Source organism: Equus quagga, chromosome 4 (genome assembly GCF_021613505.1).
Source record: "Equus quagga isolate Etosha38 chromosome 4, UCLA_HA_Equagga_1.0, whole genome shotgun sequence".
Taxonomy (NCBI): domain Eukaryota; kingdom Metazoa; phylum Chordata; class Mammalia; order Perissodactyla; family Equidae; genus Equus; species Equus quagga.
Window position 1 is genome coordinate 5,171,950 of NC_060270.1, and position 15,444 is coordinate 5,187,393.

The window sequence follows — 15,444 nt, forward strand, 5'->3', positions numbered from 1 at the left end:
TATGGTGACAGAGGTCAGAATTGGTAACCTTTTGGAGAGAAGATGGATTGGAAGGGGGAAGAGGGAACCTGCTGGGGTGGAGATGTTCTGTCTTCACCTGCATGGTGGTGATTATACAGGGGTATATGTATGTACAAATTCATCAAACTTTGCACTTAAGATTTTTACATTTTACATATGCATGTGCATTATTTACATTTGTGCATGTATAATTAATACATCCAATTAAAACAATGCTGCTCACTTTGCACCAGGAGCTGGATTTTATATCAATATCAATTGTATTTTTCAGGAGAGTGTCTAGCTCTAGATATGACAGGCCAATAGCTGGCCATCCTGCAGGCTGCAGTCTGTCCCTTGTGAGTGGCCCCATTTCAGAGCTGGCCTGGAGCTGACAGGCATATTGTGAGGGTCATGCTCCATCATCATTGACAGCTGGAGAAGCCATCACATGCCATCGGCAGCAAAGCACAGGGAAAACCAGGCAGTGGACCGTGCTTCCCGCCCTGAGGCTGCGAGGCACGAGCCCCAGCAATGGAAGGATTAAAAGCCTCTCAATTTAAAAAGACAGGGGGAGGGGAGGAGAATGTGGGCTGCACAATTTATAAATAGACATTACCGAGGCTGCCTGATGGTGAAGTGGTTGTTTAGTAAATCTTTCTCCTCTAAGGATCCCATTATCGGAGACCATTTGAAAATACCAGTTTTATTTCGTCTTTTGGGGGAGATCCTGGGTTTCATCCAGTCAGCCCTGTTGGATGATATTTCTCTCTGCCAGATTTGGGGACAGGCCTTCGATATTTTGAATCACCTTTACATGGAGCACAGAGATGATGATGATGAGGATGTGTCTTTTGCCAAATGGATGAGCAGCTTCTGGGGTCACAGCTGGATAGAGGAGGATGAGAGGGGCCTCCGGGACCGCCACCGATCGCAACACGCCAGTTACAGGAAAACCTCCCTGCCCTGCCCAGTGAGTTACCATCCCGGAACCGGGAGAGCGGGGCTGGGGAGGGGATTTCTCCTACATAATCTTTGGAGGTTCCTTTGGTATGAAGTTTTCTTTGGTTGGAAATCAGTACTTCCAAATCTTTTTTATACCCACAAAAATCACTTTTATCATTTTATGTTGTCCTCCAAGGGACCTGATTTTCATCTATTTAGGTAATGATTTCTTCATTTTTAGTAGCCTAAGATATCTTAACTGCCATTCAGAGTTTCTGATAAGCCAGAGATAATCCTGCTGTGTGATGATATAATTCAAGCAAAAGGAAAGAAACTTGAGGGTATAGCTAGTCTGTGTAGCATTGGTGTGCACCAACGTGTGATTCCCAATCGTCTTTTTGAAATACTGAAAATAGCTCCACTATTTGGTGACCTCTAAGGAATCGGGGATTCCACATAATAAATCACTACGTTGGGTAAATTTGATGTACTTTTTCTTCTCGTTCCCAGTGGTTTCCTGACAGGAGAGAAAACCAAAAATCCTCACGCCCTCAGCACTGTTTTCCCATGGCCGGGCAGAGCACCCAGTGTCCAGGGAGCAGGAGGCCAGCAGGAAGTCTCCTGAGATGGGGGTGGGTGGGCCTGACGAGGGGAGGACTGGGTGCAGGTGCAGGCAGTGGTTCTCTCGGCTCTGTAGCTGCGCCAGAAGATGCCACCGTTAGATGTGTGCGGCTCCTGCTTCACAGTCACACAGTGATCACAAGTCACTTAGAATTCCAGCCACCAGAGGATACTTCCTCAAGCCCCTGCTTCTGCCAACCCCAGAACCAGGGAAGTTTTGGAATAACGTTGTTTTATTTTTAGCCCCAGCATCCCTAGATGCGTAATGCCTGTGAGGTAATGTGTGTAAGGCAACCTCTTACTCCCAGTGATCTGCGAGTTTGAGGAAGGAGACCTCTCTGAGACACACATATTTGAAAATAGATGTCTTACCAAATGTGGGCTCAGGAACAAAGGGCAAGTTTTAACACCTCTTTGAGCTTCTGGTTCCTGACATGAAAAAGAAGAGGGTTGGACTCGATGATCTCAGAGAACCCTTCCAGCTCTGACGTCCCATGATTCTGTCATAAACACCTGCTTAGCACACTGTCATTTTAATCTCTTTTGGTCCACACTGGGTGAGGTATTCATATGTGTGAGCCAGAAGTGTGACTAGTTCCCAGGTTCCAGATAGTGGGAACCAGGGAGGAACAAAGAGAAAAATTCTGATTTACTATTTATCACAACAGCCATTTGGAACCACAGGAAATAGGAAAACAAAGGAAAAAACGTGACTAATAAAATATTTCTTGAATAAATCTTAGCTTCTGTTAGGCTTATAAAACTGAGATAATCCACCTTATATAGAGAATCCACTTTTAAGTTGCAAGGTTGTTTGCCTTAAACTATTAGAGAATGGCAGAATTTGTATACATATGTATACAAGTGTACACATATGTGTAACATTTCTGAATGATGTCCAAGTATCTTTTTCTGCTCATATCAGCTTTGGGCATTTGCCTAAATTAACCTGTTTAGATTCTCTGAGTAAACAACACATTCCATAATGATCAGAAAGCATGCGTTTATTTAGGGGGACAAAGCATGGAATAAAAGTGACAATCTGAGTGAATAAAGTGGAGCGTGCACAAGCACAGAGCACAGATCCAGGGTACCCAGGGTGACGTGCACAGAGCTGGGAAGACAGTGAGGGAGTCTGATTGTTTGCTCTCCACTCATAGACTGCTATACATGTGTGAAGTGAATCTGTAGTTGGATCCTTAATTTTCTTAATTGTAATATGTACTCAAATTTTTCTTACTTTAGTGATATGGGAACAATCAGGTTTTCATTTTTTGTGTTTTGCTTTGAGCTCAATGAAAATAAGTTAAACAGAAAAGTTTACTCTTAGGCTTATCTTTTTCTTCTCTCTCCACCACTCCAATGGAAGATGCTGCCCTCTCGGAACCTATTAATCACCTACATCCATCAATAACACAGGCATTTAATCACCCACATCTGTCAGCAACACACGCCTAGGAAGAGAAGGGTTTCCTCTTCTTTTCTGTTTGATCGTGGTTTCTAATAAGGCTTTGTCAGCCTCGTGATTCTTTCAGAACCACAGTGATGGAGTCTTATTCATTGTGTATTTTTGTTGGACACTTGCCATGCCTCAGGCATCGTGCAGGGCGCAGGAGGATCACAGGGTCAAAGTAGACGTGCGTGGTTTCCATGCTGTGGAACTTCCAGTCCAGGGGAAAAAACGAATTTCGCAGACAGAACGAGGTAGACAAGAGGTAAAGCTTGGTCCTTCTCAGAGAACACCACCTTTTGACCAGACTCATTATAATCTATGATTGCTAATTTAAAGCGAATAAAAAAGTCTAACTTTACTGTCCTGATGTCCTTGGTGGAAAAAAAAGAGTAATAGGAAGTCTTTCTTGTTAGTAAACTGATCTGCGTGCTCCCTCCATCACCACGTGAATATGAACCTGAACTAAAACAGTTTCCCTATCACTTGTTTATTTGCTCATCGAAAGTAGATTTTTAATACTTTATTCAGCTTTCTAGTCGTCTTCTCCTTCAGCTTAACATGATTCTCTTAACGTCGTTCTGTATAGTTTGGGCCGGTGGGGGGCGATTACACTAAAGGAAAGACCACTTCAAGGAGAAGCAGCGTTCCTGGCCTAGGGCTCTGCCGACTCTGAACAGCCTTTCTCAAGCCTTCTTTGCTCCGAGGCAGGCACAGTATGTGCTTGCCTACATGATGTAATTTGAGGGGCTACAAAACAAGCCTCTACACCCAAGGATTGTTTTGCTTTTTATTTTTTAAAAAATCACTTTTAACCCATTCTATATTTTTGCTTCCTATTGTCAATTTAAAGCAGTGGCAGATTTTTTTTTTTTCTATCCTCGATTGGTCTGAAGGTGGCTGCGCAGTCTCACCATTAGAGTGTCACGTTACAGGAGGGGTTCTCCTGCAATTGCTCACTGCAGGGCTGGGTGGGGCACAGCCCCCTCAGAGGATTTCTCGCAAACCTGGACAGGGAAGTGTTGACCTAAAGTTTCATGACACACAGAGGTTTCTTGTTTTTCAGATTAAATTTATTTAATTTCAGTGGGAGACAATGCCTTAATCCAGAGAAAGGAAACTAGTGACACATTGCAGGCATCAGTGACGGCTCCATAGAGGAGCTTTTAGCGTAGTGTTCTGCAGACTTGTTCTGTCTCTTCTACTAGATGCCAAGGCAGAGGAGTGGCCAGAAAGGCAGCAGAATGGGGTGGTTAAGAGGGAAGCTCTGTGTTGGCCTCCCAGCCCCTACTACCAGCAGCTTAACCAAGAGCAGCTATTTCACCTCCCTCTTTCTCAGAGTCTCTGTATGTAAATGGATTGATGACAGCACTGGGTACCTTTAAAGGGTGTTGTGGAGATTCAATGAGTAACGTATATGAAGAGCTTAGGACAGCACCTGGTACCTAATAAGTACCTATTCCTCTTCTTATTATTATGTGTCAGAGGTATTGATACTTGGAAATGTTTTTCCAGATGCTTTCAGTTAATTACTGCAAAAGTTTCTAGAGTCTTTCATTTTGCCTTTCCCTCATTGTCTTTAGTGTGTCTCTTTCTTTTTACATTACAATGTAATGGGAAGATGGTTGGAAATTTTATGTCGAAGATTGGCATACGGCATATGTTCTGTTATGTATCGAATGTTTGTGTCCCCCCCCCAAATTCATCTATTGAAGCCCTAACCCCCAACATGACAGTATTTAGAGATGGGGCCTGTGGAAGGTGGTTAGGTTCAGATGAGGTCATGAGGGAGGGGCCCTGTAGGATGGGATTAGTGCCCTTGTAAGAAGAGATACTGGAGAGCTTGCGCTCTCTGTCTTCACATCTGTGTCCCAAGGAAAGGCCATATGAGCACATGAAGAGAAGGTGGCCATTTGCAAGCCAGGAAGAGGGCTCTCACCAGGAACTCAATTGCCATCACCTTGATCTTGGATTTCCCAGTCCTCCAGAACTGTGAGAAATAAATTCTGTTCTTTAAGCCCCTCAGTCTGTGGTATTATGTCATGGCGGCCTGAACTGACTAAACGTGTTCATACCAAGAATAACGCCCGGACAGTGGAGAACTAGCGGGGAAATATTACTGCACAAGACTGAATTTAGTGCCATTGGGGTTATGATCTCAGTGGCATGTGGTTTAGATGAGCTTACTTTGGCTATTTCAGTTTCTGGATAAACAAGACAAGTCCTTGAATTGTCCCCTGGGCAAAGGTTCCAGTGTCTCAGGCATGAGCATCATAAGCTCCAGGGAGTTGCTTCTGTTGCTCTCCCTTGTTTAGCAAGCTGTGGCTTATGATAAGTCCTGATGACAGTTTCACATTGATTTACAGTGTAACAGTATGACAGAGCAGGGTCCATTCGTTTCTCCAATTTTAAAAATATTTATTTTACTGAACAGTTTAAAACATCCCTGAGACCCCCTAAAGGATGCCCAGTGGATGGTATTGAGCCTACATTTATTATTTCTAAAAGAGCTACCATTTTACCAGTTGAACACTTGCATCTTTTTTCTGATGCTATTTCCATGTGTAGCTAGTCTGCTAATTCACAGCCCTCTTGGCTTTGATGATAGCATTAGACTATGTATAAATGTTCTTCACGTGAAATTCCTTTACACTAATTCCTAAAGCCCTAGAAATTACTATTATTACTCTGGTACTAGAATTCTGTTATAGGTGGTACGCTGTTAAAAATCCCATTTACAGGTTGTTTCACATGGAGATAGAATGAGTTGTTGCTCCTGTTCAAGATCAAAGCTGAGGATTATTAACCCAACAATGAGACGTCTGGTGCTTAGGCCAGACTCTTTGTCTCTCCAGGAAAGGCACTAGTCACGTAAGGCGTAGCTAAGTCATTTAGTTAAGCTGTGATAAACTTTCTTCAGCTGTAAAAGGGAAGAAGGACCCCCTTGTAGGATTTGTTCGGAGGTGAGAGATCAAGGACAGGGTCCCCGGAGTGCCTAGCACACGCTGTGACACTAACATGGGTCGTTTTATTCCAGCAGCTGGATCTTTCTCCTCACTGTCTCTCACCTTGCTATTGCAGGTTGGCCTGGTGCTTGCATTTACTTGGAGGGCAGGAGGGGTCCGGTGGAAGGGGGACCGCAATTGCAGGCAGGATACAGAGTGTGGAGAAGTTAGCTCTTGAAGTAGACATGCTGCATGATCAATTTATTTGTAAGGGGGAACCTATGACTGGAGTTCAGGGAGAGCATCGGATTTGTCTTTGACAGAAATGGTTCTCTGGGGCCACAGGGGAAACAGCTATGCCATTTGGAACGCTCTTCTGTAATGTCAGGGCACTGGGTAGTTACTGCCCCCAAATTGCAATGCCTGCTGCTGGCTTTGTAGTCTGGGGGCCAGGGAGCCCCGCTGCTGAGCCCAGAGAGTAGGGGTCCCATCCCAGTGTCAGAGCCGGCTTCACCGTGTGGGAGACAGACCAGGAAGGCAGTCCACGGCCGTAGAGGAGACAAGTACACACTTTGTAAAAATAAGCTATTTAGGGCGTTGATTCATATCTTTGTGAGGGAAATTTCATTAGAACGGCTTATGAAATTCCAGGAAAAAATTAAACATTTTTAAAAGTAGGAGCTTCTCCCTGTAACCAACTAGAATGCTCTTTTAAGCTTGTTTCCCGCAAAGCTCCACACCAAAACAACAAACTGGAAAACCCATCGATATAAGGAGGTATTAAGGGTGTACTCTATTCATTTGCGATCCATTCTTTACGGGCCTCTTAATGGGAGAGGACATTTGTTCAAACATCTGCATTTCACTCCCAGTTTCAATGTTTAAATTTTATTTAAAAAATTTTATTGTGGTAAGAATCCTTCACATGAGAGCTACCCTCTTGGCAGACCTTTAAGTGTACAATACGGGTCTGTTAACTGTGGGCACAATGTCGTACAGCAGATCTCTAGAACTTACTCATCTCGTAGGACTGAAATTTTGTACCCGTTGATCAGCAACTGCTCACTTCCCCTGCCTTCAGCCCCTGGCAACCACCATTCTGTTTCTTGCTTCAGTGAGTGACTATTTTGGATACTTCACATAAGTGGATCCTGCACTATTTGTCCTTCTGTGTCCCAGACTCAAATTTTTAAGGAATTATTATTTTTTTCCTGATAATATAATACACAGTCACTGAAGAAAACTTAGGAAATACTAAACAAGAGAAGGAGGGAAGCAATCCCGCATCACAGAGGACACTTTTGATTACAGTTTGGTGCGCTCTGGGCACCATCTTGTGGCGTCACCCTATGCCGAGCCCCTCGACGCCTCCCCGTCCGGCCCTGCTCACGCCTCCCAGGCTCAGAGCTCCTCAGCCCCACTGCTTCTCTTCCGTGCACACCCCTCCTTCCGTGGCAGGGCCTCTGCACACACAGTGTGCGTCCTCAGCCAGAAACGCATTCCCTGTTCCCTGCATATCCCTGCTCCTCCTTCAGATTGTGGCTTAGTAACCACACTTACACAGAAGTCTCCCCTGACCCTCCCCGTCACCCTGACACCCACCCAAATATACGCAGTTTACTCTGCTATACCCTCTCACTGCCCCTTGACCTTTCCCTCTACAGCGTCTGGCTGAGGATGCAGGCACATGCCTTATTTGTTTAATGTCTATCAAGACGGGCACCCTCTGCCTATTTTGCCCCCCAACTTATCCACAGCACGAAGTACTGTGTCTGACCTACAGTAAATGGACTACTGTATACAGATTTACCTCATGCATCTTAGCAGCTTTACAAATCTTTAACCTGATTATTGTTTGAGAGTAAGTTCTAGACATGAGCATTAGTTTGCTAGGGCTGCCATAACAAAATACCACAGACTGGGAGGCTCAAACAACAGAAATGTATGTTCTCACAGTTCTGGAGGCTGGAAGACCAAAATCAAGGTGTTGACACGGCCGGTTCTCCTGAGGCCTCTCTCCCGGTCTTGCAGAGGCCTCCCTCTCCCTGTGTCCTCACGCGGTCTTTCCTCTGTGTGGGCACATCCCTGGTGTCTCTCTGCATGTCCAAATTTCCTCTTCTTGTAAGGACACCAGTCAGATGGCATTAAGGCCTACCCAAACAGCCTCACACAATCTGAGCTACTGGGGGTTAAGGCTTTAACATGTGGATTTGGGGGGACACAATTCAGCCCACAACAATGTGCAATGGATGGACCAAAGGAGGGGAATATTTTAAGCCTCTTGACACATACTGCTAACGGCTTTCTAGGAAGGCTGTGCACATTTGTAATCCTACCAGCAAGGTATGACATTGCCAGCCCCTTGCACTCTTGCCAGTGTTGGTATCATTAAGAAACACTCTTTTTTGCTAACTTGAAAGACAAAATTGTGTGTTATTTAATTTCACATAATCTTTGACTACTAATAAGCATATACAATTTTTACTGCTTGGTATTTCTTTTTCTTTCATTCTTTGTACTTTTACTCATTCAATATGTATTTAACAAACGTATGCTGTGAATAAGGCAAGGTGCTGTGTACTGGGATTCTGGCAGAGGATGAAATGTGGCCTTGATGTGATGGAGCATACAGTCTAATGGAGAAGAGAGACACATAACAAAGTTACCCAAATTATTGATTACAGTTGCCCTAAGTATCAGAGAGGAGAAGTATGAGATCCCAGGAGAGCATCCAACGGGGATCTGGACCAATCAGGGGGAAGGAAAGGCTTTCTGGGGAAACGTGGCTTCCGTAATGACTGAAGAGGTGAAGAGATGGGGTGGTGGGTGAGGTGACAGGCAGAGAGGACCACCTGTGAAAGGGCCTGTGCTGGGCAGAAGCAGGTGAGCTGAGGAACTGACTAAAGACCAGCAAGGCTGTGTCACTGAGGGGTCGGGGGTGCAAGATGAGGTGCAAAATGACAAGCGGTCAGGTATGGGTTTGTTGTTGTTTTAACTATTCTGGCTGCTGTGTGAACAATGAAATAAAGTGAGTACGAGTGGATAGAGGGTATCCACTATGGTGACTTGTATTGGGGTAGTAACAGTGGTGCTGGAAAACCAGCTGGAAAAAAGGTGAATTGTCCTGACAGACACTTGAGAGGTGGGATCTGCTGATTTGGCAGTTGGATGTGGAGGGTGGCTCCTTGAGTGACCGGTCTGGGCAACCAGGCAAATGGTGGTGCCATCTTCTGAGTTGGGGACACTTGAGGAGCAGGTTTAGGGAGGAGAGATGATGGGTTCGGATTTGGACAAGTTAGGTCAGGTGCCTATGGGATACCAAGACAACCCGAGTGGGCAGAAGCTCAGAGGCGAGGCCTGGGCTAACGACATAAATTAGGAAATCGGATTATAGCTAGGAATTGAAGTCCAGGGGTGAGATATTTAGGGAGGCAGTGTAGAGTGAGAAAGCAAAGGAAGGGAAGGAAGGCTAGTTTAGAACCTTGGGGAACCCCAGCAGTTATGAGCAACTAGAAGGAGAAGTGAGCAAAATGTCTAGAACACGGTGGCGAAAGATGAAAGGGAAACCAAGAGGTGTGGTGGTAGAGGCTGCACGAGCGGGGCCCTCTGGGCTCCGGAGTTGAATGTGCTGAATGACTTGAGACCACGAAGTGCACAGAAGTTGGCAACATGGAGACCAGTATCCTGACCAAAATTAGCTATGGAGGCAGAAGCTGGATTGGAGCGGGTTGGAGAGTGAGAGAAATGGAGAGAGCGAGTGTCACAATTCTTTCAAGAAGTCTGGCTTCTCTGAACTGTCCCTGTCCATTGATCGTGTTCCGACTGTGATTTTAGCATTGATGTCAGTGTATTATATGACCTCTGTGTTTGTCTGTATTGTGTGAGATATATTTTATTTATATATATTTATATATTCAGGATGCTTATTAAACATTAGTAATGTAGCAAATACTTTTACAGTTTTTTGTCTACTATTTAATTTTGTTTATGTTACTTTTTACGCACATTAGCTTTATTTTTATATGGGTAAATTAATTTTTTCCTTATGACTTCTTCCACTGCTCCTTTGCTTAGAAATTCCTTCTCCATACAGAAATCACATATTTACCTTTGTATTATTTCTTAAATATTTATGGCTTCATTAAAAATTTTTTGCGATCATTTTGGAATTTATTTTTACCCATCATTTGAAGGTGTGGAATGCTCCTCCGAATGGTGGAGGAGCCACAAAGCTGGTCTTGGGATGGACCAATTGACCCTACTGCCTCTTTGTAGGAGAAAGTTCTACTCCTCAAGAAGATAACATTTTAGTTCAACACGAGATTTGTTTAGTTAGTAATTTTTGGATATTCTGTCTCCGAGCTAACATTGCACAGTTTTTTTATATTGTAAACATTTTTATTCTGTATTCCCAGTTTCCTGTGCTTCCCAGAATCACATCGTCTGACAGCCATCCTAGAAGGCGTTCTCATGAGGACCAGGGATTTCAATGCCGAACCCACACGCAGGATTACAGAAAATGTTCAGGGGACGGGTCATTCAAAGAGCCACTGGAATCAACAGGAAGATCCCATTCCAAAATGCAGGCATTTTCAGAGTCTTCTGAACAGCAACTGTGCTTTAGGACCAAACGCTCTGTCTCTTTGGTACGTAACACAGTTACTGAATATTTAAACCACTTTAGAAAAGGAAACCCAAAGGACTCACCTTCCCAAGTTCGAGGAGGACAACCTAACTTCTGCCTTCACAGCTTGGGGATGAGATCTTTGAAAAATGGCACTCAGTTTTAGATAGTCCAGATGTACATAAATTTTTAATTATTATTTAATAATAACAATTATCAATTATTTGTTTTGTTGGAGACATCTTGTGTCAGAAGAATTCCTGGAGGGCCATATGTGGAATGTTTTTGTAACCAAGGTCCTCTAGTTCTTTGAGACTTTCGTCACCCTCGAAACAAATAACTGTGACTCGTTCTCCTTTCCCTATTTAAAGAGAAAAACTGCCCCCATTCTTCTGTCCTTTCCTATCTAACCCAGCAGCAAACAGTCTATGACGGTGCTGTGTCACCTGTACTTTTAGAAAGCGCACAGGAGGAACTCTCTGGACACTATCTGGTGAGCATCCAGGAGGAGGAGCAGCTCAGGTGCTCACGCTGGCCTCCTGGGCGTCTGAGTAAAGTAGAAAGAGAGACAGGCATGGACTGGGGAGGCAACAGAAACTCCACTGACGATGCCAAACTTGATACGTGAAGTAATGAACTGGACATCAGTTTGTTGGGGGGTAGTTTTTCAACTCTGTAACATCCTCACTGAGTGGCCATAAGCAGAATACTTCTTTTTTGTGAGTCTTGGGTTTTTTGTTTTACTTTGCAAAACAAGAATAGTATGTTTCTGCCAGGCGGCAGGTGGAGCAAATAAGTGAGCCTAGGTGTATTGCCCCAGGGTCTTGAGCTCTGCTCTGTGAATGCACAGGGGAAGATGCTTGTGGGATGCTGCCGACCTCATTGTCCATCTGAGCGCAATGCTTTCTACGTGGCACTCATGGTTGTTGGGACTGTCACCATGCACCTTTGCCTCATAGGTGACGTCTCACTTGTCAGAGCGACCCTGTGTGTCTATGATTCCCTCTCAGTAGGCTGCTCTCTCCACCTGATCATGAGAGGAATAAGGAGGGAAGAATAGTGAGCAGCTGTCACTTAATATCTAAACCTTATAAGAGCTCCTATTTACAGGGCTGGCCAGCAGCCGAGTGGTTAACTTCGTGCGCTCCACTTCGGAGGCCCAGGGTTTTGCCAGTTCGGATCCTGGGCGTGGACCTAGCACTGCTCATCAAGCCACGCTGAGGCAGCATCCCACATTGCAGAACTAGAAGGACCCACAACTAGAATATACAACTATGTACTGGGGGGCTTTGGGGAGAAGAAGGAAAAAAAAAGATTGGCAACAGATATTAGCTCAGGGCCAATCTTTTTAAAAAAAGAGTTCATATATATTTAAATAATGTTTCTTAAAATATGGTTTCAGACTTAGAGCAATGTTGCAAGAGTATTACAAAGAATATACCATTCATCTTGACTCCCTCCAAATGTTGACATATCATATTTGCCTGTACCCTCTCACTCCTTCCCACCCCTAAACAAGGGCACAAGAACGTTCTCTTACATAAGCACAGTACAATAATTAAACTAGGGAAATTGATACTGATACAATACTTTCATATATAATCTGTCATATCTGACCAGTTTGTCCCAATGATATTCTTTATAATGAGATTCCAGATCACATGTTTCAACTTCTAATCTATTTTATTCTGGAGCATGCCTGGGTCATCCTTGTCTTTCTTGACACTGGCATCTGAAGAGTGCAGGCCAGTTCTTTTTTCAGAATGACGCTCAATTTCAGTTTATCTGATATTTTCTCATGATTAGATTCAGATTATGAGCTTTTGGCAGGAATAAAACAGAAGTGAAAGAATTCCTGTTTTAAAACTACGTGTTAAAGTCATTAATTATATGAATTCAGGAGACTTACCTGCCTCAAATTCTTTCTGGAACAAGGTAGAGTATAAATATACTTTGAAAAAAATTTTAATCTGAACAGTTCTTTGTAGACTCTGCCTCAGAAAAAAGTCCATATCACAATACACAATCTTATATAACCGCTCATATGAAACCATTTGCTAATATTATTATAAGCACTAAAAGTGTGTAAACGTGAAATGTTTTCTTGTTTAAAGAGACATTCATCACATTATTCCTAAAATACAAAATATGCTTGTTCCATTCATTTCCCAAGTTCTTCCTTTTTGAGTGCCAAGATAACTAATGCAGCATTTTCAACTTCTTGGACTCAAGAACTGTTTTCAGAGTTATGTGTAATAGCTAGAAACCTGCTACAGAGTTACAAAATAGTTGAAATTTTTTTCATTTTATATGATAAATATATATGATAATTTTGTTACGTATCTTATTTTATATCAGTTTGTAAAGTGTATATTATACAGTTTATCTGAATGCAAAACTAAAAATTCAGAACATACGCAGATACCTTAAAACTTCCTATGTGCAATGCAGTCAACACATTTTTCTAAAGCGAGCTGCATTAAAAAATGTGATTTTTCAGCAAATTTGAAAATGATATATACTGTCTTTTGTCTGGGGGCCAAATGTATACTAACATGTAGATTTAAATTTTACATCTTTTAGCATCAAGAAGAACTAGAAACTGCTTTTGGGACTTGTGATATCTGTCATTGCACTTATCACTACCTGACGTTTCCTTGTCTCCCTTTAGGCTCGTTGAGTGATTGTCTGTCTCCCTCCGCCCGGGTGCACCCTCTGGGAATCCGGGTCCCTCTAGTTAGTGCTGTACCTCCTGATCCTAGGACCACGTACGCAAGCAAGACGTCAGTGAATGTGGACCCCAGCAACCTCGTGGGGAATGTCAGTGCACTTGGATGTCGTTCCTCGACACCGCATACTTCTCAGTCCTCACACTGAAACTTGGTGCAAACCCTACTGTTCATGCAATTGAAGGGAGTGGACCTGGGGAGGTTAGAATCATCCCATGTATGATTCACTTGCCACATTCCTTTTCAGAAAGAGCCAGGAGACTATTAATTTTTTGTGTGTGGTGAAGTCACATCCCTCTATACGTCAGAGGCAAAGTGTCAGAGTCGTGTGCAGGCTGATTTCCTCCACAAGCCCCTCGGTTCCTTTGGTTTAGGACTAGAACCTTTAGCAACACCCTTAGGCTTATGCTAATTCTTTACTAGACACTAAGGTGTGGAATCCGCCCAACGATCAGAGCTTTCTTCATTTCTGCTAATTAGGAGAAACGTGGAACGTTGTTGGCACATTTCTACCCTTTCCTGACCCCTGTCTTTCAGGGACCTGAGAGCAGACAGGAGAGAAATGAACGAGAATGCCTGAGGATGGAGACAGGATCCTGTAAGAAAGCAGTGGAAAGAAGGAGCTGCAAGAAGACGGAGCACAGGGAAGCATACATGGCCGCCCTGTTTGAAAAAGGGCCCAAATAGTACTGTTTCCACATCACGACTGCAGATGCCACTATGTTTCTTGAGTTCCGATTCACCATGCCAAGGGGTGGAAGCTGCAAAAGTATCTGCAGATGCTGAGTGACTGGAGTGGGCGGTTCGTTCGGCTGTTCCCCAGGACAACTTGCGTCATACTCCACTGCTCTGGCATCTTCGTCGAGAGTGTGATCTGCTCTGTTGCCCTTTTATGGGAATAAGAAGAATAAAAGGTATTTTAATAGAATAAAGTAATTCTTGACAACGTAAAGAAAAGTATTTAAAGTGCCACCCACACATCTTCCCCAACCTTCTTCCACGTCAACCTCGGAAATAATTTTAAATAAAAGTCATCGGTGTGACGCTATGTTTACTTCCTTATTAGAAATAATTATGTGAGTATGTCTGACGGTCACCATTTAATGAGAACTCGTAATTAACCTGACAAGTGCTGTGCTGAGCTCTTTAATGCACCACGTGAAATAATCCTTACCGCTCTGAGGTGGGACCTATTCTTTTTTCACTTGCCGGTGGAGGAAACTGAAGTTTAGAGAAGTTCAGTGCTCCCTGGTGAGGTGGCAGTCAGGGCCGGAGCCCAGTTCACGTGACTCGTGCTCCTTGCCGGAGGCAGGACCTTCGTCTCGCTTTAGCAGTGGGTCCTGACTCAGGAGGTGTGTGACCTAGTGCAGGTGAGGAAAGTGGGAATTGAGAGTAGCACGGGATTTTGATGGCACGGGTGCAGACTGATTCTCTGAGGTCAGCTTTATGCTCTGGGCTTTAACTATGAGGCCATATTCTTATTTATTTATTTATCATTTATTTTTTATTGAAGTGGAATTGACATACACGTTATATTAGTTTCAGGCGTACATCATGATTCTATACTTGTATATATTGTGAAATGATCACCACAGTAAGTCTAGTTAAGATCCATCACCACCGCACATGGTTCTAATTTTGTTTTCTTTTTTTTTAACTTTTTTTTTTGGAGGAAGATTAGCCCTGAGCTAACATCTGCTGCCAATCCTCCTCTTTTTGCTGAGGAAGACTGGCTCTGAGCTAACATCCGTGCCCATCTTCCTCTACTTTATATGTGGGATGCCTGCCACAGCATGGCTTGACAAGTGGTGCATAGGTCTGCACCCAGGATCCGAACCTGCGAACTCTGGGCCACCGAAGCAGAATGTGGGAACTTAACCACTGTGCCACCGGGCTGGCCCCTCCAATTTTTTTTCTTGTGATGAGAACTTTTAAGATCTACTCTCTTAGCAACTTTCAAATATACGATACACTATTATTAACCATAGTCACCATGCTGCACACTACATCCCATGACTTACTTAAAAAAATAGGGAATGCTTCACGAATCTGTGTCATCCTTGCACAGGGGCCATTCTCATCTTCTCTGTATTGTTCCGATTTTAGTATATGTGCTGCCGAAGGGAATAC

At 43.6% G+C, this 15,444-nt stretch overlaps 1 protein-coding gene and 1 non-coding gene across 2 annotated transcripts; one reads left to right on the top strand and one right to left on the bottom strand.

Moving 5' to 3' along the window:
- Positions 1–648: 648 nt before the first annotated feature.
- LNP1 (leukemia NUP98 fusion partner 1) lies at positions 649–14,279 on the top strand. The gene is made up of 3 exons (XM_046659891.1): positions 649–973; positions 10,377–10,607; positions 13,852–14,279. The coding sequence occupies exons 1-3, from the start codon at positions 818–820 to the stop codon at positions 13,999–14,001; spliced, it is 537 nt and encodes a 178-aa protein (XP_046515847.1). The 5' UTR covers positions 649–817; the 3' UTR covers positions 14,002–14,279.
- A 1,060-nt stretch (positions 14,280–15,339) lies between these two features.
- LOC124238770 (U6 spliceosomal RNA) lies at positions 15,340–15,444 on the bottom strand. Its single transcript, XR_006888376.1, has one exon. It is a non-coding gene; the product is annotated as a U6 spliceosomal RNA (small nuclear RNA).